Source organism: Notolepis coatsorum, assembly GCF_963971535.1.
Source record: "Notolepis coatsorum genome assembly, chromosome: 1".
Classification (NCBI taxonomy): Eukaryota; Metazoa; Chordata; class Actinopteri; order Aulopiformes; family Paralepididae; genus Notolepis; species Notolepis coatsorum.
Genome location: NC_140165.1, coordinates 200,331,651 through 200,359,307, shown reverse-complemented (window position 1 = coordinate 200,359,307; position 27,657 = coordinate 200,331,651). Strand labels below are relative to the sequence as shown.

The 27,657-nt window shown below is 45.1% G+C and overlaps 1 protein-coding gene across 2 annotated transcripts in view; it reads right to left on the bottom strand.

Annotated features, from left to right (window-relative positions):
* Nucleotides 1-27,657, bottom strand: part of ssh2a (slingshot protein phosphatase 2a) — a 109,425-nt gene that overhangs the window by 53,725 nt on the left and 28,043 nt on the right. The window contains exon 1 of one of the 2 annotated variants that reach the window (XM_084313790.1): nt 384-946. The exons of the other annotated variant lie outside the window; for it this stretch is intronic. Coding sequence (XP_084169916.1) covers nt 384-496 — 113 coding nt within the window. The 5' untranslated portion in view covers nt 497-946. Of the gene's footprint in view, nt 1-383; nt 947-27,657 lie in introns of those variants that run through there. 2 annotated transcript variants of the gene reach the window in all.

Sequence of the window (27,657 nt, the reverse complement as noted above, 5' to 3'; positions counted from 1 at the left end):
GTGTGCGCGCGCATGTCCGAACCAGTGAGACAGGTAAAGAGATGGGATGATTCATGTCTCGTGTCGCGCTATTATTTCTCAATAAGGACAGGAAGAACCAACAACACTACTGACGCCCCGATGCGTCACCAAGACATACCATCACACACCCCTGTTGCAAATCTAGGGATGCATGCATCATCTTCCTGCCGGATACAGCGAATAGAACACTGTCACATGAACACTACTGTTCTGTCCACATGTGTATCGCTGCCTATAACAAATCCCATAGGCTGATGATGCATGTTGACAATGACAACATCATCTGGTGACAGCGCTGAGTTTATTATACTCTTGTTATCAAATACTGCGTTCAGAAAGCATTAATTGCCATACATACTTACAGCTGATTGATCGTATTGTGAGACACTACCGCGTCCTCTGTGAAATGAGGCATCTGAGCCCCGCAGCAGGAGCAGAAGCAGCTCTCCTCCGCAGAGCCCGTCCCGAGAGTCATGCTGCTGGGCTGCAGGCTGGAGCACCGGGCTGGGGACACGGGTCCGAGGGGAGCAAGACAGATCGGGGTCCCGGGGAATTACTTTCACTCCACTCCGACCACCATGGTCGACTTCGAGTCCGACGAGATGAATCGAATAAGATGGATGAGATGAGGGTCGCTCTGCTTACAGCCCCACCACGCTTAAAAACAAAGCAGAGCCAAAACGAGGTCCAAGTCCAAAGGTCCCCGCTGCTGCTGCAGTAACTCGCCCGGAGCAGCGCATCGGAAAGCTTAGCACATTATGTTCCTTGTTGCGGTAAGTATTCCAACGCGTGCCGACAGCTGCGACAGTTCACAAATCTTACAATCAATCGCCACCCAACGCGATACAGGCTGTAAAACCAATCTGCAGTATTACCTAAACACAATCATCTATTCATATCCCAAATAAGCGTGTCCTGTCCTTCATACACTGTGGGCATAATGACTTCCAAGCGGGACAGCGACTTCGGTGAAACTCATGAGGAGGAGGGAGGGGTTACAGAGACATGTGCTTTGGAGTTGGGAGGGGGCCCGAGCCAGAGGGCGGGGGGAGCGCGACGGCCAGCGCATCGGCACTTCTGCATGGACAATACGGAGAGAGTCTGCTGATAATAGCCCGTTCAGTTCCCCATCATCTCCGCTGGGTTGATGATCTATTTCATTTAATTTAATGTATATTCTGGGCCCCATGAAAGAATGTATTTGTAGGCCCACAGAATTTTTTTTGGCCATTTATTTATTTATTGATGAAAACGCATAATATGGTTTTTACCTATATACATTCGGATCAGCAGTTCAGCACCTGCACTGTTGGTGGGTGAGCCTAGTAGAGGATGTCGCATTGCGTTCATCTTCAATGAATGGACCAATGCAATAGTCTATACCAAAGAACCTTGAGTCGCACTAGGCTGGGAACAACCCTGGGTCAAGTCAAGTGATAGTAAACTGGACTGGACGAACAACATCGAGGCCCTCTACAGGAAGGGACAGAGCAGACTGTTCTTCCTGAGAGGGCTCAGGTCTTTTAATGTCTGCAGCAAATTGCTGCAGATGTTCTACCAGTCTGTGGTTGCTGGTGCCCTCTTCTTCGCTGTGGTATGCTGGGGGGGCAACACCAACACAGACAAAATAAACAAACTGGTCAAAAAAGCAAGCTCTGTGGTGGGAGCGGACCTGGACAGTCTGGAGGTAGTGGGGGAGGACGAGGAGGAAGCTGTATGCTATCCTCGAGAACCCCTGCCACCCCCTCCATGATGAGCTGACCGCAATGCGGTCCACGTTTAGCCACAGACTTATCCCCCCCCCCCCCCCGACATACCACAAAGCGCTTCGGGCAGTCCTTTGTGCCGGTGGCAATCAGGCTCCACAACCAGGCAGGGCCAGGAGGACGGGCCAACTGCCGTGGACTGGAGGAGCTGGGTTGTGGACTGTAACCAATACATTTTATTATTTAACATCATGATTGGACTTGTTTCTTTTTCTTTTCACCACTTTTAGCTCTATTTTAGCCCTATTTTAGCTCTTTGTATCCCTATGTATTTGTCCATCTTGTTTTTAACACATACTAATACGTGTATGTTATGTATTAACTGTTTCCACTAACTGATTTTAAATTTCTGTTATGCTGTAATGGACATCTGAATCTCCCCTTGGGGATAAATAAAGGTTTTCAATTCAATTCAATAGCAGATCTTCTACCTCAGACACCACTACAGGTGGCTCAGTATCTGTGGAATCCTGTGTCGGAGCCTCACTTTGTCCCTGACATTGACTGTCCATACAGTAGCTGCTTCCTCCTCATCTGTGCTGCTTTCATGGTCCTCAACTTCTTCTTGTACTACTTCTGCCTCTTCACCTCTGCTCTCCTCGTTGGCTGCCTTGCTCGAGTATCCATAGTGTACATGATTTATAAAATGTCCTATAATAGTAATAACACAGTACAGCTCGAGCTATCTCTTAATTGTTATAATAATAATAATAATAATAATAATAATAATAATAATAATAATATAATAATAATAATAATAATAATAATAATAATAATTTGTATAGATATTTTCCAATTGCTCAAATATAGCTATAGCTACTGTAACAACCTCAATTTAATGTGCCAGTGGTCAATGGTATTGCAATTACTGGAAGTACTAGAGTAACTAAATGTGAATATTACCTAAAGTTGTATTCAATGCATGCATGGTAAGCATATTTTAAAATCTGTTTGTTAACCCCAAGCCCTGCTGCTTACCTCCCTCTCCTTCAACTGGGAGCTGGCCTGAGGGAAGGGGACAAGGGGTACTGATCCTGAAGCCGCATCTGTGCATTAGAGCAGTGCAATGTTAGCATGTAACATTATACAGGTTAGGTTAGCTAGCCATAGCAAAAGGGCATAGTTGCTGGATACAAATGCACTGGGCTCATCTACACTCATCTAATTTTTTTATAGCAACAGGTAGCTGATGAATTGAAAATGGGGGACCCTGATGTAAACAAGACGAAAGTCTTTCTCTGGTCTGCATCCCCTTAACAATTGTGTGTATTGAGCTGTACTGTATTGTACCCATTCTGCAATCTGTTAATAAAGTTTTCAATCAATCAATCAGCTAACGTCAGCCACAAAATGTTGGCCAAGCTGTTATGAGCTTCAAAACAAGTTCTGTGAATAAATACCTTTCTTGTGAAAATACTTGGTGACTACTTTAGCTGTCAACATTTTATTATTTTCCTCTTGCAATGCTGATAGTTTCTGAGCTCCTGAAACATGAGCTGAGGACATTTTCCTGTCAGTCTGACTCTGTTCAAGCTGCGCGCTGTGCGCTGCTGTGTATGTGGACTGAACCATGCAATGAAAGAAGGGAGGGGTGCTCATATCGTCAAACAAACTAACAAGCACCTGTTTGTTTCTTTTGTGATGTTTTTCTTTAATACAGGCAATTAATACGTTTGAGTCAATTACATTAACTTACTTTAGGATAATAATAATAAAACCATATTAATAAAAAGATAATAATAGTGTTCTCTGCCCCCCCCCCCCCCCCCCCCAGTGCTGGGCCCTTGGAATCATCCTAGGCTACCCCCCCCCCCCCCCAGCTACACCCCTGCTTGTATTATATGCCATATATATTATGTTACTTTTGGGCACATTTGATTTGATTTGATTGAAGTTTATTTCAAATATGCAACAACAAACATCAAGTACAGATATAGCCTTAAGCCGTTCAAATAATAAATGTATATAACAAAAATGTAATTAAAAACTAAACAAAAAACACAAAAGTTAAACTAAATAATTTTTTTTTGTTGGTAATTTACATATTTGAAAAGGAGTGGGAAGAAGCATACACTTATTTAATCCCACCCCTTTTTACTCATCATCAGATCATACTATATTAACTTTACTAATTCATACTTTACTAAAACTGCTCGTTTTATTGTCAGACTCATATTGAAAACATTTACTTAGTTAACTAAAAAATTTTGAATACCTTATTAATATTTGCCAAAACTGTAGGTTACCCTGTATAGTTTCTCTAGCCATTTTATATACATATATACATATATATTATATATACAATACATACATATTACGTTTACTGCCAGTTAGCAAACCCCTTCTTCATCGCTGTACCTCTGGAAAACCATTTGACTGTATTTTATTTGACTGTTTTACATTATCATTATTACTATGATGGGAATATCAGTTGGCTAATGTTACCCTGCTCTGTATTACATACTGTGTAAGATAAGATAAGATAAGATATTCATTTATTGATCCCCTTGGGTATATCAAAAAGCAGGGTAGCCGGACCAGCACTCACAGGTTCAATGTTTTTTAATGGCAGCCTGAATAAATAGCAGACATGTTTTGGACAATGTCCTTCTTCAGTGATATGGCTAGCACTGGAAATACATTCAAGGTGATAGTTAAATACACCTGGCAGGTAATTACATGACATGACACGGCAGGAAATTACATCACAACGCAGGTGTGCCTGTGCAATGTGACCAAAGGAATGACCTATCAAAATAGAGTCCAATCATAAATTATAAATTATACATATATATAGATATATCTATATCTAACACCAATCTATATTATAAACAATACAAAACAAAACAAAATTACCAGAAACTTGATAACATATAACATGCCCATTAATTTCTAGGGCTAATTGAGCCACTTTACATATTTAATTAAATAGTTTCAAATTATACATTGGGCATCCTTGTGAAACATGCCTCTAGTTTAGCAACAAACAACAACTTTAATAAAACCAGAAATAACACTGTAGGTGTAAGGAGGTTAGAGGAAACAGGTTAAAACGTTCTCTTCATTCATTCCTCTAGGTTCGATGTAATTCGTCCAATCTGGTGTATTTGCTAAAATGTCCTTGTAATTTTTCTTATGTGGGCAAAACAACGAGAGCCTTTAAATCAAGAATAAGTGAACACAAATGTGCTGTGAGAAATTCAGATGTCAAGTCGTCCGTAGCTCGACATTTCTCTAAGTGTAAACATACCGTCAACGATCTCAAATATATGGGACTAGAGTTAGTACTCAGGCCAGCGCGAGGTGGAGACAGACACAAGTTGCTGTTGCAACGTGAATGTTATTATATCCACCTGTTCAATTGCATCGAACCTAGAGGAATGAATGAAGAGAACGTTTTAACCTGTTTCCTCTAACCTCCTTACACCTACAGTGTTATTTCTGGTTTTATTAAAGTTGTTGTTTGTTGCTAAACTAGAGGCATGTTTCACAAGGATGCCCAATGTATAATTTGAAACTATTTAATTAAATATGTAAAGTGGCTCAATTAGCCCTAGAAATTAATGGGCATGTTATATGTTATCAAGTTTCTGGTAATTTTGTTTTGTTTTGTATTGTTTATAATATAGATTGGTGTTAGATATAGATATATCTATATATATGTATAATTTATAATTTATGATTGGACTCTATTTTGATTCCTTTGGTCACATTGCATAGGCACACCTGCGTTGTGATGTCATTTCCTGCCGTGTCATGTCATCTAATTACCTGCCAGGTGTATTTAACTATCACCTTGAATGTATTTCCAGTGCTAGCCATATCACTGAAGAAGGACATTGTCCGAAACATGTCTGCTATTTATTCAGGCTGCCATTAAAAAACATTGAACCTGTGAGTGCTGGTCCGGCTACCCTGTTTTTTGATATACTGAACTTTATGGGATTACAGCACCCAGTGTGAGAACTTGTGAGCGCGGTCTAACTTGACTATATTGATCCCCTTGGGGAAATGCAGGTGTCATAGCAGCATACAGGAGGGTACATGTACATTTATATTTAGTCATTTAGCTGATGCTTTTATCCAAAGCGACTTACAAGTTCTGTACGACAAGTCATCAGCAAGAGCACAACTCTATCAGCTGAGTAACAATGTTCATCAAGTGTTGAGTGCTACAGTGTAGGTTAGTTTATTAGGACACGTGCATGACAGTAAGGTTAGTTAGGGTTAGATTTCTTTCTTTCTTTATTTTAAATTTATTTCAGATAATGGTTGAAGAAGTGCGTCTTTAGTCAATGGCGAAAGATTGGACGGGTTTCAGCTGTCCTAACTGGGATGGGTAGTTCATTCCACCATTGTGGGGCAAGGACTGAGAATAGGCGGCTTCTCATTGATGACCCTCCCGGAGCTTGGATAGGAGTAGGTCTGAGGCGTCCAGAAGATGCAGAGCGTAGGGGTCTTGAGGGTGTGTAGTTAGAGACCATTGACCGGAGGTACGGGCATGGTAATAGTAGAAATAAATATAGAAAATACAAGAATTAAATCTGAACATATGAATATGAGAAAGTAAACAGTGTAATCAAAGGTGCAGATGAGGGTCTGTATGCCCTATATTACATGTTACAATAATTATGGGTAATAAATAATTAGTATCTGAATATATACTATGAGTAAAGTAAAGTATACAGTATACACAGGTGCAGTATACACAAGGTACCCTAACTGGCATGATATACATCATACGTTATACGTTGTAGTCCGTGCAGGTTAGGTGGTAAGAGTCAGCACACTTAACAATTGTTTGTATTGAGCCATATTGTATTGTACCTAGGCTTGGGCGGTATGACGGTATTACGGTATACCAGGGTATTTAGAAATCCCGACGGTATTGAAAATCAATACCGTCAAAATCACAGATGCGTTTCAGTTTATATTACACTGAAACGGAGTTTTGACAGTGGTTGGTTGTAGTGCACACACGTGCCAGCAGAGGGCGAGACCAGTCCTCACTAGTGGAGCGAGCACACGCAGAGCTGGTTGTCTTCTACACACAGGAGGAGGGGAAACCCCGCTTCAGTGGTGCAAATTAAATGAGACACGCTTACCGTTGCTGGTGCTGCTGGCTAACTGGCTATTCTGAGAGCTAACTGTTGTGTATGTGGATCACAACGGTGTTCACACTTTACGGTAATGTTGCGACAGTACTGTGAAAATACCGTAAAGCGTTGTGGTAACGAGAGTGTGTGTTGTTGTGCACTGGTGGAGCAAGCAAATAAACGGTAAAACATTACGTCGCAGTCCGGTGCGTTTTTGAATACACAATACTAACGCTACTAGGGATGTCCCGATCCGATCACGTGATCAGGATCGGCGTCGATCACGTGCTTTTCAGAGGATCGGGGATCGGGAAAAAATAATAATAAAAATCGGCAGTCAAAAAAAGAAAATTTTTATTCAACAAACATGACCATGTCCACGTCTTAAACTCATACGGAGCAGGGGCGGAGCTAGGGGGTGGCTACCTGGGCTCAAGCCCCGGATGTATTCTGAAAAGCCCCGAATCTATTTAAAAAATAATAAAAAATATTTTTTTTTTTTTTTTTTTTTTTTTTTTTTTTTTACAATTCATCATTGTTACATGAAAATATGTTTGCACCAGATTTAGCAGAAGCTAATTTCCATCTGTGGTCTATCCAGCTGCTAACTGTATTTGAGTGAGTTAAGTCTTGGTGTTATGGTAGACTCAGACCTAAGCTTTAAATCACAATCAACAAGTTGACAAAAACTTAATTCTTCCACCTTAGAAACATAGCTAAAGTACGGCCATTTATAAATCAAAAGGACGCTGAAAACCAGATCCATGCCTTTATCTCAAGCCAACTCGACTACTGTAATGCACTCCTTACCGGCCTCCCGATTAAATACGATGATAACAATTTTATTGCAATGCACTATTGCATTATTTTATTCTATTTTACTAACTATTTTATTGCACTGCACTATTTTACTTTGTATCAGTGAATCATAGACGCCTGGCCATAAGAGCATTCGGAGCATCTCTGCTCTCCCACTATTGAACTTGGGGGAGCAAAGGTATAATCTTGCTTCACCACTTTTTGATTATATGAAAAATATGATATATCCCCCCCCAATATATAAATCTAACCATAACTACGTTATGGTTAACTGAGTTTTATAGTGAAAAGAGCAGCTTTATTGGTCAAGATTGAAGGCTCTATATTGCAGGAAATTGCACGTACAGGTTCATTAAATTCAAAAAAAATCTGTCGTGGAGGGGGTCGTGCCTGAGCCCCTCCAAACCACCCCTTGCCTGCCCAAAAAAAAATATATATATATATATATATATATATATATATATATATATATATATATAAAAAAAAATTAAAGATTAAAAAAAAAAAAAAAAAAAGGGGGGGCCCATCTGGGCTAAGCCCCGGATCTCCTACAATCCTAAATCCGCCCCTGATACGGAGGCCTTAGTTTTGGTTTTAAATTACATATAATATATCATCATTAATGTATTTATTGTCACACAGAGCAGAATAATTGTCCACAACAAACACATTCCCCTTTAATTTACACCGTTGCAACAAACACATTCCCTTTAATTTAGACCGGCTACACGCTACACGCTCCACATCACAACAACAGTACAACACGTCGCTCCCGAAACACGGTTAATATCCACTGACTTGAGCAGCTAGACTTAATGTCAGAGGTTTGGAACTAAGCATTTTAAAATAGAAAGTCAAGCCAGTTGCAATGTTTGCAAGGAGGACAGGCTGGAGGCGAAGTTTTCAGACTAACTTTTCACCTGGAGGATAACGTGACTGAGGATTATCGTCTGCGTTTCAGACCAGAATGGACCATTACGTAAGTCGAACACTGAATGTATACTAATGTGCAAACATATATTGAAACTTTTAATATTTCTCATATGAAGCAGAAGCACATTTCTCAGGGTGAATGTAATAACAAAAGCCTCCGTGCTCACGCCCCGGACTATAGGCAACAGATGGGCTTGTCTCGCTCTGCCAGTTTCTGACAAAAATGCATCAAAATTGATTACTAATGTGAAAGATCGGATCGGAAACGATCGGATCGATAGATATTTAAAATCACATGATCGGGATCGGATCGGAAGCAAAAAAAGGCGATCGGGACATCCCTAAACGTTACTAGTACTAGGGTGCTGCGGGCTTCTGGCTACCATTCTGAGAGCTAACGTTAGTAGTACTAGGATGCTGCGGGCTTCTGGCTACCATTCTGAGAGCTAACGATAGTAGCACTCGGATGCTGCGGGCTAACTGGCCATCTCCGTGATTTGTTTACTTGGTAACACGGGTTGCCCCCCCCCCCCCCCCCGCTGATGAAAATGAAAGTCATACATCATATACCGTATACCGGGGTATTAGGTCATCAAGTTATGACGGTATGAAAAAAATTATACCGCCCAAGCCTAATTGTACCCATTCTGCAATCTGTTAAATAACGTTTTCATCCATTTATTCTACTAACGTTAATGTACGTAAATGCTAACTATATAAATGGTGTTGTGAAGGATCAGATTAAACCGAATATATATATTTATTTATGGATATATATTTAATAGTATTTGTATATCGTTTGATATCCCTTGTATATTCTTTGTACATATACACTGAATATCCCTTTAGTCTACTACAGCCCATAATAGTTCATTCTCTCATTGGACAAGAACCTGGCGCCAGCAGACAGGCCCCTTGAGTCAAGTTCAATAGTGCCGACGAACATGTCCCAACTAGCCCCGGTTCCGCGTAGGAATACGGCTACCGAAATACGAATGGTACCATTTGTTCACCGTGCATATGGAATATCTATTTGCTTTGGGTGCTTTGATTTGTGGAGCGGATAACAGCCAACGCCAGTGAGTGTTGGAATTACCCCCGAGAGGAGCCCAGGTGAGACGGCGCTCAACCCAGACCGAGGCCGCCTCGCTTCTCCTTCGTTGTGGACCTACAGCTACCGTCTACAAGAGGGCCCAAGTGTATTCATCTGTGGATCAAGATCCTGCAGGCACTGTTTTCTGTACCTGAATTCTCCCCAGGAATCGTTGGCCAGATGGGATGCAGCTGACGGCTCTCCAAACCCCCCCCCCCTTACTGACTTACAACCAGCAGGACCCCTTTAGTATCCCGCTATAATCCTTAAGTACCATCGCTATAGTTTCCCTAAAGAACCAGGTTGTATACTTGCTTCCTGCGTAACCAGAGATTGGACATTCAGTGTTGATTTGCCTACGAATACTCATTTGCCTTACAAGTGCATTCAAATCATAAATGTAATTAAGTGAATGTTGTATATACCCTTTGCTATATTAAACCTTCGACTGTTATATTTGTGTGGACCTGGTTTCATATGTGGGAAAGTGTTCATCATACTTAGATATCGTGTACTGGATGGCCAGAAGTTAAAGTACATCAAGCGGTAGTGGTTTAATGATACCATACTTATCAATACAGTCAGGGAATTGTACCCCTCAGCTACAATTGGTCCTTCGAGCCGGAGCGTAACTAGTGTAATATTAATATAGTGTTATTAATATTGAAATGGCCTATGATGAACACTCCACGAAACGGTCCTCCTAACGTAGAACGCCCGCGGCGCAGACGACAGACACCTCAGTACTTAGAGGATTACGCTGTCAGTCAACTACCTAGCCTTCTACAGACGGTAAACGCGGTAAAAGTAGAAAGTAAAATTATGTCTGACCTTAACGACCAGGTTACCCCGACCACAGAGGCCCTAGTGGGTTCTAATGTAACTGACCAAGCTCACGGTGGGGACCAGGAGGGAACAGACATGCCTTTACCCCCCGCCAATACCGAAGAAGTAGTCCCCGACCAGCTCCGGGAGGAAGACAACCCTCCAGAGGTGGAACCCTGCACGGAACAAGATGAGGAGAGCGCCGAGGAGATAGAGCTCCAGGACTCCCCAACGAGGACAGCCAGGAGCGGCTCACCTCTACAAGCGTCTTCCCCCAGCGAGGCGGAGAGGATGCTGTCACAGGCGTTCCTCGTCAGCCTGACAGCCTCTACCGAACGCGATCGACTCCAGGGTGAACGCGATCGACTTCAGGGTGAACGCGATCGACTCCAAACACAGCAGCGGAGCGAAGAAGAGCACATACGCCTGGAGATGAGACGCCTTCAGACGGAAGAGAATATGGCAAGAGACCGGTCCGACACCCAGCGCGCCGCTGACGGTGCCCAAAGAGAAGCAGAGCGCGTCATCGCTCTCATCCAGCGTGAAGCCGAGCGCGACAGACTACAAGCCGAGCGCGACAGACTACAAGCCGAGCGCGACAGACTACAAGCGCAGCTAATGGAGCAGCTGATCACCAGGGCAACACCCTCTCCCTCCGCCAGGGGTTCAAGGGCCTCGTCGAGACAACAGTCAAGGGCAGCATCCCCTAACCGACCAAGCGACCCTGAACTTGACCACCAGAGAGAGCCTATACCCCCCGCAGACCCCCTTCCCCGACCGGTCCAAGCGAGACCCAGCTACAAGGAAGGAGCAGCATACACTGCGGAGAGGCTAAATAAACGACTACAGGATCTAGAGGACCTGACAGAAGAAGAAGAGGGAGAGGAGGAGAACCAAGCCCGACGACAGCACAGTACTCCACCGGACCAGGAGGTCCAGTACAGCCCAGGCTATACCCCCGCGGCGCTGCGCTACAGACCCCCGACTCTATTCACGGGTGAGCATGACGCACGACCAGCCCCGAGGAACAGCACCTGGACCAGCGGGCCATGGTACCCTGCCGGTACCAGCCCACAGAGAGGCGCAAGAGGAGACTCGCCTAGGAGGCCTCTCTCCCAACGCTCACCGATGTGCCAGCCATCCACGGCGTCATACATTGGCACACCGACGTTTCCAGACTTCACCCATGAGAATCGAGCACAGTACACGGAGCTCCGGATGTGCTTAGAGACAATGATGGTGGATGTCGTTGACGAACGCCACAAGTATGCAATATTACTGAAGCACCTGAAAGTACCCCGAGCGCACAATATAGCGCTGGCCTATGCCACCTCTACGACCCCATACACCGCGGCTCTAGCAGCGCTGGACCAGAGATATGGACGTATATGGGATTACGTAATCCAAGAGATAAGGCATATTGACCGCCTACCCCCAGCAACAGACAATCGCTCACTAGACGACCTGTCTATAAAAGTGCAGTCCCTGGTAGGGATGCTGGGAGCGCAACGAGAAAAGGGTATACACGAGCTATACGCCAACTCTAACATCGAGAGGATTTTAGAGAAGCTGCCGCCCGCCAGACAAGAGCGCTTTAGGCGGCAGAGAGACCACCGTGATCCTAACGGTCCCGAACCATCCCTCCTCGATTTAGCCGACTTCCTGACGAGAGAAGTCAGCAGCCTACGCTTGGATACATTCGTGCGGAGCACACCAAGCTCCAGAGAGGGACCTAGGAGAGTAAACGATGGAAGAAGATCAGTGACTGTCATGCACCAATCAGAATCAGTACCGAGCAGTAAGAACCACAGTACCCCCTCGAGAAAAGAGAAGTGGAAGATGGTGTGCCCGTACTGCGAGAAGGAACACTGGCTGTCACAATGTGACCTATTCAAGAAGATGAATGCAGAAGAAGTGAGTCAATGGATAAAGTCCAACAGGCGCTGTTACCGATGTGCGCGCAGTCACATGGCAGCCGAGTGCCGCCTAAAGAAGAGGTGCAGTCGGTGTGACGGAGCCCACCTAGATGTCCTACACGACAGTAACAGAAGAAAGCCTGCACCTGCACCATTGAGCAGCACAAAGGCAAGTGTCATGTACATTGACCCCGCCAGCAGCAGCGGCGCCCAGGTGCTCTTAAAGGTAGTCCGTGTAACATTGAGCCACCAAGATAAAGTCATGGACACTTACGCCGTCCTTGATGACGGGTCAGAGAAGACCCTTCTCCTCGCATCCGCTGCGGCCCAGCTGGGACTGCGGGGGAGCGAGAACCAGATGACGATTCGGACAATAAGAAGAGATTTAAAGACGATAAAAGGCGAGAATGTCTCCTTCACTACCGCAGCAAGCGGGCTGCCAGAGAGACGGTATAGGATTACAAATGCTTTCACCAGCCAAGAAATAGGACTATCACAGTACACCTACCCCATCGCCAAACTGATGGATAAATATGTGCACCTGCGTCAACTACCTATCCCGCTCATAGACGGCGCCACCCCGACCCTGCTGATAGGCTCCGACCATGCAGACCTCATAGTCCCGATAGACCGGGTCCATACAGGACCCAGAGGCTGTCCTGCAGCAGTCGAGACCCGCCTAGGATGGACACTACAAGGCCCCCTCGCTAAATCTCTCAACCGAACAGCAGCCACTAGCTGCCTCCACTCCAGAGTGACAGAAGAAGACACCACTCTCCTGCAGCATGTCGAGAGGCTATGGACACTAGAGACAATGCCCTTTAAGAACGAAAAGAAAGACATTCGTTCTAAAGAAGACATTTACGCCATAAACCTCCTCGAGCAAGGGACAAAGAGAGTCACAGTCGGCGGAGTGATGAGATACGCAACTCCACTCCTGAGGCGAGAGGGAATGCCCACCTTTCACGCCACGAAAGAAGCTACGGAGCGGTATCTATTGAACACAGAGCGGCGCCTAGCCAAAAACCCCGCTCAAGAGAGTGTGTACCGCGCTGAGATTGAGAAGCTAATCACAGCGAGACACGTAATGAAGATTGACATTAAAGAGGCCGATCAGACGACCGAATCATGGTACGTGCCGCACCACAAGGTCCACCACAACGGCAAGGATCGCATTGTGTTTAACTGCAGCTACCAGATCGGATCCCAGAATCTGAATAAAGAGCTCTTGCCCGGCCCCACACTCGGCCCCTCTCTACTAGGCGTGCTACTACGCTTCCGCCAGGACAAGGTGGCTATCAGCGGGGATATCAAAGGGATGTTCCTGCAGGTGAGACTAGTGGAGGAGGACAAGCCCCTACTGCGGTTCCTATGGAGAGAGAGGATCGGAGATGAGCACCCAGCCATCTACCAATGGGAAGTCCTCCCCTTCGGAACCACATGCAGCCCGTGCTGTGCTACATTTGCACTGCAGAAACACGTCGCAGAGGACCCAGCAGCAGATGAAGAGGTCCGACACAGTGTGAAGAACAGTTTCTACGTGGACAACTGTTTACAAAGCGTTTCGACCCAAGAAGAAGCCGAGGCTCTCCTACTCAAGCTACGCGCCTCCCTGATCAAAGGCGGCTTTGATCTCAGGCAGTGGGCCAGCAGCGACCCGCAAGTATTGCGCAGCCTCTCCCCCGCGGACAAGGCAGCCAGTAGCGAGACCTGGATGGCGACCATCCCAGGAGAAGCCCAAGAAATGACACTAGGACTAGTCTGGCGCTTCAAAACAGACTCGTTCCACTATAGACACAAACCCCTGACCACGGAGCAGGGAAGGTCGACGGCGATACCGACCACCAGACGGAGTGTGTACAGAACACTCGCCAGACAATATGACCCGTTGGGATGTATTCTACCTTACACCACCAGGGCAAAGATGATTGTACGAGCACTATGGAACAAGGACCAGGGCTGGGACGACCCAATACCCGCACACCTTGCCTCCACATGGAGAGAGTGGGAGACGGAACTCCGCTCACTCCCAGGCGTCAACATACGCCGCAGCTACTTCCCACCCACAGTGAGGCCAGAGACATGCAAGATGGATCTACACGTCTTCAGCGATGCCTCCGAAGTAGCCTATGGATCTGTGGCCTACTTGCGTGCCCAAGAGAAGGGAGGAGAGATACACACCGCTTTCATCCTGGCTCGCTCAAGAATAGCCCCACGAAAGCAACAATCTATCCCGCGTCTAGAGCTCTGCGCAGCCCTAGCAGGAGCGCATCTAGCCACGTTAATCCAACGTGAACTCACCATCCCGGTGCAAAGAACAATCTTGTGGTCAGACTCTACGACAGTACTCACATGGATCAAGTCTCATTCATGCAGATACAAGGTCTTCGTGGGAGTCAGAGTCACAGAGATTCAAGAGTTAACAGAAGCAGCAAGCTGGCGGTATGTGGACACCAAACACAACCCAGCTGACGTCATCACCCGGGGAATGTCCCTAGATGACCTCACCCGTCACAACATCTACAGTGACGGACCAGAGTTCCTCAAGCTCCCGGAAGAAGAGTGGCCTACGCCCACCCCACGGGAAGCGAGTAAAGAGGAGGCTGAAAACAAGAAACCTATGTTCTGTGGATTGAGCAGAGTCGCCTCCACAGCCCCCAACATAGATGATTGCCTCACCCTACAGAGTGCGCAGCTAAAGACATTCCTGTGGCACCACCCAGAGATTCAGCCCACCACTGACATTTCAGCAGCTGACTACGAAGAAGCAGAACTTCTTCTACTACAACGAGCCCAGAGAGACTCGTTCCCCGATGAGCTAGACTGTCTACAGGGAGGAAAGCCCGTCCCATCAGACAGCAGACTGCTCCACCTGGCACCCGAGAGTGACGCCCATAATCTCATCAGAGTGGGTGGTCGTCTGCGGAGAGCCCCCGACCTACCGGATGACGTTAAGTACCCGATAGTCTTGAACAGCCGACACAAGGTCACAGAGCTGATCATAAAGAAATACGACGAGGATGTGCACCACGCAGGAGCAGAGAGAGTCTTCGCGGAGATCAGACGTCGCTATTGGATACTTCAAGGGAGAGAAGCAGTGCGACGCTTCCAGCGAACCTGTCTAGACTGCCGAAAGTGGTGCGCGCAGCCCAGCATACCCCGGATGGCTGACCTACCTCCCTGTCGCCTCCGACTCGGCGACAAGCCCTTTCACTCCACAGGCATGGACTGTTTTGGCCCGTTGTATATAAAGAAAGGAAGAGGAACCGAGAAGCGGTGGGGTATTGTATTCAAATGCATGACCACCAGAGCGATACATATCGAACTCCTTCCAACCATGAGCACAGACTCATTCCTTATGGCCTTCCGAAGATTCACATCGCGGAAAGGAAAACCGTCTACATTGTTGTCTGATCACGGGACAAACTTCAAAGGCGGAGAAAGAGAGCTGAGAGAGAGCTTCCAAGCTATGGGCCCAGAACTTAAGACCCACCTCGCTCCATCCCAGATTGACTTCCAGTTTAATCCCCCGAACGCACCCCACTTCGGTGGAACCTGGGAACGAGAAGTACGTTCTATAAAGACAGCCCTGTACGCCGTGCTTGGGGCCCAGACTGTGGCGGAAGAAGTCCTAATGACAGTCCTCACGGAGATCGAGGGAGTATTGAACTCCAAGCCCCTCGGTTACGTCTCAAGTGATGTAGCAGATGTCGACCCAGTCACCCCCAACACACTCTTGATGGGGCGGCTGGACCCCGCGCTACCCCAGACAATGTACAGGCCTGAAGAAGCGAACGGCCGAAGAATGTGGAGGTACAGTCAAGTACTGGCTGACAAGTTTTGGAATAGCTTCCTACTCCACTATCTACCGTCTCTACAGACCCGCCAGAAGTGGGTAAAAGAGAGAGACAATTTGACAGAAGGAACAGTCGTCATGATTATCGACCAGTCACTACCCAGAGCTATGTGGCCGGCTGGCCGCGTAAGCAAAGTGATCACCGGTGCCGATGGCAAGGTCCGAGCAGCTGAAGTGCTCGTCCAAGGGCGAACTTACACACGACCCGTGGCGAGGCTAATAGAACTGCCAAGACTCCCAGACACTATCGATGACGACCATGACCCCACGACTTTGTGAGTTGACTGACCCTTACAGCGGACCTTGAGTGGTAGACAGTGCGGTTAATCTGTCTCTGCTTAGCTAATTAGGTGGGACTAATTAGGGGGCGGCTGTTGTGAAGGATCAGATTAAACCGAATATATATATTTATTTATGGATATATATTTAATAGTATTTGTATATCGTTTGATATCCCTTGTATATTCTTTGTACATATACATTGAATATCCCTTTAGTCTACTACAGCCCATAATAGTTCATTCTCTCATTGGACAAGAACCTGGCGCCAGCAGACAGGCCCCTTGAGTCAAGTTCAATAGTGCCGACGAACATGTCCCAACTAGCCCCGGTTCCGCGTAGGAATACGGCTACCGAAATACGAATGGTACTATTTGTTCACCGTGCATATAAATAGGGCGCAAGTAAAGTAGAACTTTCTTTTAGTCCATTAGTCCTTTACCCTCCAACCTAGTAACAGACGTGAAGCCTCACCCACGACCCACGTGTGGTGCAGTATGGCCTATTTTGGCCCCAGAATAGGCATTGAGACCTCGTGTAAATGCATAGCTGAATTGTCATAGTTTGGCACTGTACCGTCGAGTGGGACGTATTTCTATTAAGTAATAATAGTCTATTATGTATGGTGCATCGTTCGGTTAAAGTTCTAAAGTGAGCAGCACCCCCATCGTTTCCTCGCGTTATCTAGAGTCTTAACCAGGCTGGGCAGACCACGCGTGGTGCTTTCATCCGAGGAGTTCTGGGCGAGGACGAGTGGACCTGCACATTGGATTACCTACCCGGACGACTGCTGAGCCTATACGGCATGGAATATCTATTTGCTTTGGGTGCTTTGATTTGTGGAGCGGATAACAGCCAACGCCAGTGAGTGTTGGAATTACCCCCGAGAGGAGCCCAGGTGAGACGGCGCTCAACCCAGACCGAGGCCGCCTCGCTTCTCCTTCGTTGTGGACCTACAGCTACCGTCTACAAGAGGGCCCAAGTGTATTCATCTGTGGATCAAGATCCTGCGGGCACTGTTTTCTGTACCTGAATTCTCCCCAGGAATCGTTGGCCAGATGGGATGCAGCTGACGGCTCTCCAAACCCCCCCCCCCCCTTACTGACTTACAACCAGCAGGACCCCTTTAGTATCCCGCTATAATCCTTAAGTACCATCGCTATAGTTTCCCTAAAGAACCAGGTTGTATACTTGCTTCCTGCGTAACCAGAGATTGGACATTCAGTGTTGATTTGCCTACGAATACTCATTTGCCTTACAAGTGCATTCAAATCATAAATGTAATTAAGTGAATGTTGTATATACCCTTTGCTATATTAAACCTTCGACTGTTATATTTGTGTGGACCTGGTTTCATATGTGGGAAAGTGTTCATCATACTTAGATATCGTGTACTGGATGGCCAGAAGTTAAAGTACATCAAGCGGTAGTGGTTTAATGATACCATACTTATCAATACAGTCAGGGAATTGTACCCCTCAGCTACAAATGGGATATGCCAATCATATTAGCATGTAGCTAACAACATCAGAGATCTTTTTGTGAGACTAAACTCTCCGCTCTTGGTGGTAAATTGTGTTGATGTTGGTTTTGTTTCATCAACAAATGAGGCAGAACACACAGGGAATGTATCCTTTTTTGTTTATTGCACTTTGTTTCTTGCTGAAAAATAAATGCTATGTTGCTAAATGGCTCACGCAAGCTATTTAAAGATGGCGGATTTCTGTTTTGACTGAGCAGGATGTGTAGTGACGCGTTCTGTTCTTCTGATTGGTTGAAAATGGCCTTCATGTTTGAGCTACATCGCCACCTACTGCTTTGGCATTGTACTACATATATATACATCACTCGGTGCTCACGAGACAATACGACGTCTAACTTGCCTGCCAATACACAGCGTTCTGAAAAGCGAATGAAAACGAAATCGTTTTGGCTATAATGTAACCGCAGCCTTAGTGATCAGACATTCCTAGTAGTTCTCTAGTTCTGCCGCCGTTAGTTCTCCGGCTGCTGGCAGCAGTCCGTGTGCTCTCTCACATGGTACTGTTCATTTCAGCAGCCACTTGTACACTTACTGGTATTAGTCATATCATAATGCATATAGAGCCATAACATATTGGAATAGGATCCCATTACATATCATACAAACGGAAAACAAGGACAGTTTCAAAAATAAACTTAAAGGAGCCATAATCGGGAAGGAAATCAATATATGTCATGCATGAGTGTAGCTGTAGCCATGTTATCCAAACTTCTTCTGTTTACTTTGTTTTTGTTTTAAAGGTATGGTGAAATGGATTCACCTATGACCTTCTTTTGTTTTATTTTGTATTGATTATGTATGTGATATATGACTGATTTATACTGAATGTTTCATATTTGTATGTGTACAGTATATATCTGTGCAGACACCAGGAAAAATAGTCAACACGTTGGTGACGACTAATGGGGATCCTAATAAACATAAACATATGCATGTACTTCTGTACATGCTCTGTTTTTTTGCTTTTATTTATTTTTCTTTCTTTCTTTTATTTAGTGTTATCTTATTTACCTCATCATATTCATTGCCATGTGGTTAATGGCCTTAATGGCAAATATTATCATATTTTTTAAACAGTTACAGTGGTGTCTCGTGTTGAGTGCATTTTCACAAAAGGGAAACTGACTTATAAGCCTGTTCATCACTGACAGAGCTTTTAATCTTCAACTGACTGGACATTGATGTCGGAGACACCAGTCAGACCACACTATGACACAGTAAGGAGGTGATGTGTGCTGGTTAGGGCTGCAACGATTAGTCGACATAATCGACGACGTTGATCATAAAAATTCGTCAACGGGAATTTTAGTGTCGATGTGTCGTATAAAAAGTAAACAGAGAGCCGGTAACGTTCATTCAAAACTCCACAAATGCACTACAGGAAGTGCGGGGACAGTATAATTTCCCTTGTCTGCCATGCATTCTGTGTACTAACGACAGAAGAAGAAAGCAGTGATGCACGAGCAAGCACCCTCGAACCGTGATGACAGCTACTCGGATCATGGGTACGTTTTAGCTTACATGTTGGAAAACAGAATGTCTCATGGCTAATGCTTGCTAAGCGAACGCTATTTCAGTTAATATGTTGTTGAGGCTGTGTGTCCACCAACTACTATGTAATGTTAGCTAACGCTAAACAGCGCCAAGCTTACAGCCTACATTTACATTTACATTTAGTCATTTAGCTGACGCTTTTATCCAAAGCGACTTACAAGTTCTGTGCGACAAGACAGCAAGAAGGGTATAACTCTATCAGCTGAGTAACAATGTTCATCAAAGTGTTGCGTGTTACAGTGTAGGTTAGTTTATTAGGACAAGTGCATGACATTAAGGTTAGTCGGGGTTAGATTTTTTTTTTTTTTTTTTTTTTTTTTTTTATCATTTCAGATAATGGTTGAAGAAGTGAGTCTTTAGTCGACGGCGAAAGATTGGACGGGATTCGGCTGTCCTAACTGGGATGGGTAGTTCATTCCACCATTGTGGGGCAAGGACTGAGAATAGGCGGCTTCTCTTTGATGCCCCTCCGGGAGCTTGGATAGGAGTAGATCTGAGGCGGCCAGAAGACGCAGAGCGTAGGGGTCTTGAGGGTGTGTAGTTAGAGACCATTGACCGGAGGTAGGCGGGAGCGGTTCCCTTTGCCGCACGGTATGCTAGGTCGAGGGCCTTGAAGCGGATACTACTAGAGCTTGGCTAGGCTACCTGTGTTTACAGCTCCGTGAATTAGCACCAAGTGTCGTATTTTTGCAGACTGGAATATTAATTAGGTAAGTTAAGATAGCTAGTGCTAACGTCCACTGTCTATATAGTGCCATGGTCTAGACTAGGCTGCTTTTTTTTCTCAGTTGAAAAAAGTTGAACTTTTTGGGCTAAGACTGCAGAGACAGGGAACGTTAGTGCTAGCTATCTTATATCTGATGATTTATAAGTTTGCTATAGCAATGCAATCACGGGGTTCCTTTATGGATGCTGTTTGTAAATGGTGTGTTCCTCTGCAGGAGATCAGAGTAAGACACACACATACACACACACAGCTCCTCTCACTCACACACAGCAAACAAAAGACCTAGAAGTCTGTCTGATCTGACTCGTCCTCCTCTCCCCCTACAGCTGTTGGAGATGGTGGAGCCTAGTGAGTGGATCCACATCACCCTCCTGGACCAGGTTAACAGCCCCATCAGAACCGCAGTGCTGGGGCAGAGGCTGCTACTTTTAAAACATTATTTGCACATTATCTTTACATTTAAACTTGCATTTTAATTTGTGTTATTTAATTTGTTTTCATTATTTCATTTCGGACAGTGTGGAGGCAGTGAACCAGGAAGTGCAACAGATCAGTAAGGAGGAAGTGAGGGCAGCTTTGAAGAGGATGAAGAGTGGGAAGGCGGTCGGCCCAGATGACATACCAGCGGAGGCCTTGAGATGCCTAGGCGAGATGGCAGTGGTTTTTCTAACAAGATTGTTCAACAACATCTTGGAAAACGAGAAAATGCCAGAGGAGTGGAGGCAAAGTGTGCTAGTGCCGATTTTTAAGAATAAGGGAGACGCACAGAGTTGCAGCAACTACAGGGGAATAAAGCTGATCAGCCACAGCATGAAGCTATGGGAAAGGATAGTGGAGGCTAGGTTAAGAGGAGAGGTGAGGATTAGTGAGCAGCAGTATGGGTTCATGCCAGGGAAAAGCACGACAGACGCATTGTTCGCCCTTAGAATGTTAATGGAGAAGTATAGAGAAGGCCAGAAGGAGCTGCATTGCGTCTTTGTAGACCTAGAGAAGGCGTATGACAGGGTACCAAGAGAGGAGGTGTGGAACTGTATGAGAAAGTCAGGAGTAGCTGAAAAGTTTGTGAGGAGTACAGGACATGTATGAGGGCAGTGCGACTGTGGTGAGGTGTGCAGTGGGAGTGACGGAAGGGTTCAAGGTTGGGGTAGGATTGCACCAAGGGTCGGCCCTCAGTCCTTTCTTATTTGCAGTAGTGATGGACAGGCTGACAGAGGAGGTCAGGCAGGAGTCCCCGTGGACCATGATGTTCGCAGATGACATTGCGATCTGTAGTGAGAGCAGGGAGCAGGTGGAAGAGAACCTGGAGAAGTGGAGGCATGCACTGGAGAGAAGGGGAGGAAGACGGAGGGGTGGTGATGATGCAAGGAGTAGAGGTACCAAAAGTGGACGAGTTTAAGTACTTGGGGTCAACAGTCCAAAGTAATGGGGACTGTGGTAGGGAGGTGAAGAAGAGAGTGCAGGCCGGGTGGTGCGGGTGGAGAAGGATGACAGGGGTGATCTGCGATAGAAGGGTACCAGCAAGAGTAAAGGGAAAGGTCTACAGCACGGTAGTGAGACCAGCTATGCTGTATGGTCTAGAAACAGTGGCACTGACCAACAAGCAGGTGGCGGAGCTGGAGGTGGCAGAGATGAAGATGTTAAGGTTCTCTCTGGGAGTAACAAGGTTGGACAAAATCGAAAATGTCTACATCAGAGGAACGGCCCATGTTGAGCAGTTCGGGCAGAAAGTGAGAGAAGCAAGACTGAGATGGTTTGGACATGTGCGGAGGAGGGAGGTGGGGTACATCGGGAGGAGGATGCTGGAGATGGAGCTGCCAGGAAAGAGGAGGAGGGGAAGGCCCAAGAGGAGGTTTATGGACACAGTGAAGGAGGACATGCGGGCAGCGGGAGTGACGGAGGACGACGCAGATGACAGAAACAGATGGAAACGTATGATCCGCTGTGGCGAGCCCCGACGGTAAAATCCGAAAGAAAAAGAAGAAGAAGGATTTGTTTTCATTATGATTGATAATTTATTGTATTTGTTATTAAAATAAATTTGATTAAGCAAGTTTAATTAAGATCCAAATTCAAATGTTTCATGAGTCCTTATTTAAATTTGCTATGGGATCATGTTAAGGCAGAGGGAGGGTGAGGTAAAACATGCACTGGAGCCCTGAAAATGAGCCGCGCCCACAGGAAGCAGAGATGGAGGGTGTGACAGAAATAATCGTTAGATTAATAGACTAATCGAAAAAATAATCGACAGATTAGTCGACTACCAAAATAATCGTTAGTTGCAGCCCTAGTGCTGGTGATGGTGGATGTAAGACAGTCAACTAAGGCCATGGTTACACTGGGGAATACAGCAACGTTTGGCCAGTCATCAACAAAATGGCCCAGTCATCTATTCACTTTTGTTTAATACATGAGGCGTTGTCTAATGTTATCTAGCTACTGATAGCTCCTGATATCAACGTCTGATATCATCAGTTTGGTGCTGGCTGGCTAGCGTCGCTCGTGAGCTAACGTTAGCTACCTAGCTAACGTTACTTTCAGACCCTGTTAGCTGCGGCTACCAACGTGTTGTCAAGTTATTGTTATAAGGAGCCCAGTCCAAGCTACAACAGTCTGCATTCCCTTTTGTTAAATAATATTTATATCCATTCATTCTGCTAGCATTAACGTTACCACGCTGCTAGCCACAATGCTATACTGTTATACTGGCATATTCCAATCACGTTAGCACGTAAGCTAACGAAATCGGCGATGATCTTTTTGTGAGACTAAACTCTGCTCTTGGTGGTCAATTGTGTTGATGTTGGTTTTGTTTCATCAACAAATGAGAGGCAGAACACACAGTGAATGTATCTGTTTTGTTTATTGCACTTTTATTGCACTTTCTTTGCTGAAAAATAAATGCTACGTTGGCTAAATGGCTCACGCGAGGCATTTAAAGATGGTGGATTGTTGATTTTTAGCAGTAAGTGTATTGGCACATTCAACTTTTCTGATTGGTTGAAAATGGCCTTCATGTTTGAACTACATCGCCACCTACTGCCACCTACTGCTTTGGCATTGTACTACATGTATATACATCACTGTGCTCAGGAGGCAAAAACGATGTCTAACTTGCCTGCCATTACGTTGCATTCTGAAAAGCGAAACTGACCCTGAAAACGAAACGAAAACTGGCCATAGTGTAACCGCAGCCTAAGGCCACATGACCTGCTCTCTACACTTCTCTGCCTTTCTCTCTCTGCTCTCTGTGTTCCCAGCAGCCTTGTGTCATTACATCAGTAACCAGAACAAAGAGAAAGCAGACGACACATTGTGTTAGGAATCACACCGCAGGAAGGCTACAGTGTCAATAGTTGGCTGACTGGCAGCTCGGTGTGAACAATCTACTGTAGCTTCTTCCTCCAACACCCCTAGACCACACACCTTCAAGTCTGGTTAAATGGTAAATGGACTGCATTTATATAGTGATTTTATCCAAAGAGCTTTACAACTTATGCCTCACATTCACCCATTCACACACCGACAGCAGAGGCAACCTTACAAGATGCCAACCTGCTCATCTGGAGCAGGGGAGCAGTTAAGGAGATTTGCTCAAGGACACTTCGACACGCTGCTGAGTGAAGTCGGAATCTAACCGGGAACCTTCCGATTACCAGACAACCGCTCTACCTCCTGAGTCACTGTCGCCACTGTCGCCCCTTAACTCATTGGAGGCCAGACCCGAGATAAGTCGGGTTAACTCGCCATGCTTTGGACGCCAGACCCGAGATATCTTGGGTTTGATAGTTTTTCCTTTTTTTCGATATTTTTATTCATTATTCATCCAGGGACCTTGGTGTTACCATAGAATGAGTCTGAGATCGCCAAAGTGCAATACCGGCCGCATCTAGCTAGACGGCAGTATCGAGCACCCTTTGAAACCTTGTATCTTGGCCTGTGTTACACTCAAATGTCTCCGGGTGCAGTTTTCTGGGTTGGGCGAGTCGAGCGGTTCTCCCGGTTGCATTGAAGCGCGTCAAATGCCCCCAATCCATATGTTGTGGTGGGTTATGTCGTGGACCAAATGGACATCGGATGGACCAGATGGCGATCAAACAATTGGAATATTATTTTTGGAATACTCCCGATCACAGGTAGGGACTATCTGACGTCAATTCTAGCTTGATCGTGCAATGTTATTATACCGATCCAGCTGATCAGCGTTTTTAGTAGGGATGCCCCGATCGATCGGCCACCGATCGTTATCGGCCGATAATCAGTATAAATATGCGATCGGTGATCGGTGATAATGCTTTATTTTCGCCGATCGTCAAAACCGATCGAAAAACGAGATCTCACTCGCTGAGTTCTGTCTCAGACGCTCCGTTGTCTCCTCCTCCTCCGCCTCCTCCTCCCTTCCCCGTGTAAACAAGCTCGGGCAATAGTCTGCTCTAACCTAGTGCATGCGAGCTCCGTGAGCTAACGTTAGCTACCATTACTGTTTAAACAGAATGACCCAGTCAACTATTCACTTTTAGTTTAATACATGAGGCATTGTTAACGGTATCTAGCCGGCTAGCTACTGATAGCTCCTGATATCAACAAATGCTCCAAAAATAGTCTAGTAGACGTGCATGATAGCTCACGTTAGCTCACGTTAGCTCACTGTTCAAAACGAAACGTCCCATTAACTCTTTCAGTGCCACGCCTGGTTTTCCGTTTTACCGCTTGAATGCCACCATCGGCGCCAATGTTAACGTTAATATCACCTAATCTATGTTTTAAATTATGGCTATGTGTCTAATCTGCCCATCGCATTATCAAAGACTATTTTCCAGTCAGTGCTGTGAAGACAGATTGTTTTTTTATCGCGTCGTTTCCGTTTCAGAGCAGTTAGAAAAGCCCCCGTTTTGATATAAAAAACAGCTCATTCTGGAGCATTCTATGAAAATCGTCTTTTAGTGGAATATTCCACAACGTTGATATTCGTCGGCCTTTTTATGAATCGTTTTCAAATAAACGCTAGATGATCAATATTATACGTGCACGCAAGCACATTACGGCCGCGCACTGATAATCGCTCCGTTGATTTCCTCACAGACTTTTACAGTGAAACCGAAAGAAGACATTTCACAAAACAGCTTATAACTTCATCAAACTTACTCCGATTATCCTACCACTGATAACATAGAGTCCTTACCTGACATCAGATGGTATCCAACTGGTATATTCCAATTCCTGATCACCATTCGAAAAAATCGATACATGTATGGATCCAACGCGACACAGTAGATCTCCATGATCCGCGGGGATCTGAGGCTCCAGAATGAACTGTGGTAACCCCGGCTGGATCAGTGAACTGGAAAATGTGGAGTACCGGATTTTTTTCCCCATTCATTTTCATTGAGTCCATTCCAAAATCACTTATGTCATCTGGGAGACGACAGGGGGCGCTTTTTTCCACAGTGATCACCGGCGCAGCTCGGCTATACTCGGGTAGGCTCGGGTGATGCAATAATTTTTCAGATCGCAAAAAAAATAAAAAAATAATAATTCCGAGAAATCTCGTGAGTGGCATGCAACCACCTATAAAAAAAACGAGAAATCTCGTGAGTGGCACTGAAAGAGTTAAACTAAATAGTTCACTGAGGCGTTGTCTTAACGTTATCTAGCCGGCTAGCAGTAGCTATAGATAGCTCCTGATATCAATGTCTTATAACATTGATTCGATGCGTATTCAAGCCCCTGGCTTGCATCGCAGTCACGAAAGGGGCTAGCTGAGGGTATGCTGAATGTGATTTGACCAAAGCAGAGTATACCAATAGGGTCCAGCTGCAGCGCCGGAGAATACACACAGACAGTGGAGCTGTTTGCAGATAGCGAGCATTTTGACTTGTTGCGTGGTGGCGATGTCTCGCAGATAATACAACTACAAGTATGATTATATAATATATATATTTTATAAAAAAAATAATATACATTTTTTTTTTATAAAACCAAAAACAATCGGTATCGGCCGATACGGCTCATAGACGATCGGTGATCGGTGGCAAAAAACGTGATCGGGGCATCCCTAATAAAATGTGTTATTTATTGAACATTAGGGCTGGGTATCATTTGAAAATATTCGATACAGTTGCCAATACCGATACTTGGGATTTGTGCATCAAATTTACCTCGGGATAATAAAAGTATTTCTATTCTATGTGCTGTGTGAGCCAATCGGAGGTTGTTACATTTCGGATGATTCTGAACCAGAAGAAATATTACATATTGGAACAAACATGCTTATTGGCTGACATTGATGAGATTAACTACTGTCGTATAGAAATGTGGTATCGAATGACTTCACTCCATACCAAATTCCGATACCACAGCGTTTTTTGATACTCGATAGTATTGAAGCGATTCGATCGATACCATAAAAGTATCACATTTCGATACCCAGCCCTATTGGACATAGAAGAAAAGAAAACTCAAACATCAGTAACATTACAGTAGGCTGAATCTGTTGACACAAACAAAACCATCAGCTATAGTCTAATACCTACGTCATTTGAAATAGTCGATTAACCATGTCCATCTCTATTAACACATTGAGTGCCATTTATCACTTGAATGCCAGCCTTTTTGGACAGATTTTCCGATATTTCATGATTTTCGCTGAGCTATTTCTATATTCTATATTATGGCTATGTGTCTAATAAGGCCGTCGCATATCAATGACTTGCTTGCAGTCAACATGTACGAAACGGATTGTTTTTTCATCGGTAAATACCGTTTTGAAAAACTGAAGTTTTTGGAAATTACTAGAAGAAAAAAAAGATTCCGTGATAATAGCTCTTTACTGGAATACACACAACACGTTGTCATTTTCTGGCTGATTTATGAATCGTTTTCAAATAAATGCTAGATTATCGATAGTATATGTGTACTTATGCACGCTAGAGAAGCGGGCTGAAAAATCGATTATATATGACCTGGTCAGCGCTAACGTCATACACGCACATACACACATAGGGGACACGTTGAGATATATGTGAAAAATACATCTGATTACCCCAAGACTGGTAAAATAGATTCCTTACCTCACATCAGATGTTCTGCAAAAAGATTATTCCAATTCCTGATCGCCATTCCAAATATCGATCGTGTTTATTGATCCAACGTTATGTACTCGAAACACATATTCCACGCTGCTCTGAGGGTCCACAATGAATGCAATCGTCTCGGGTTACATGCCTGAGAAG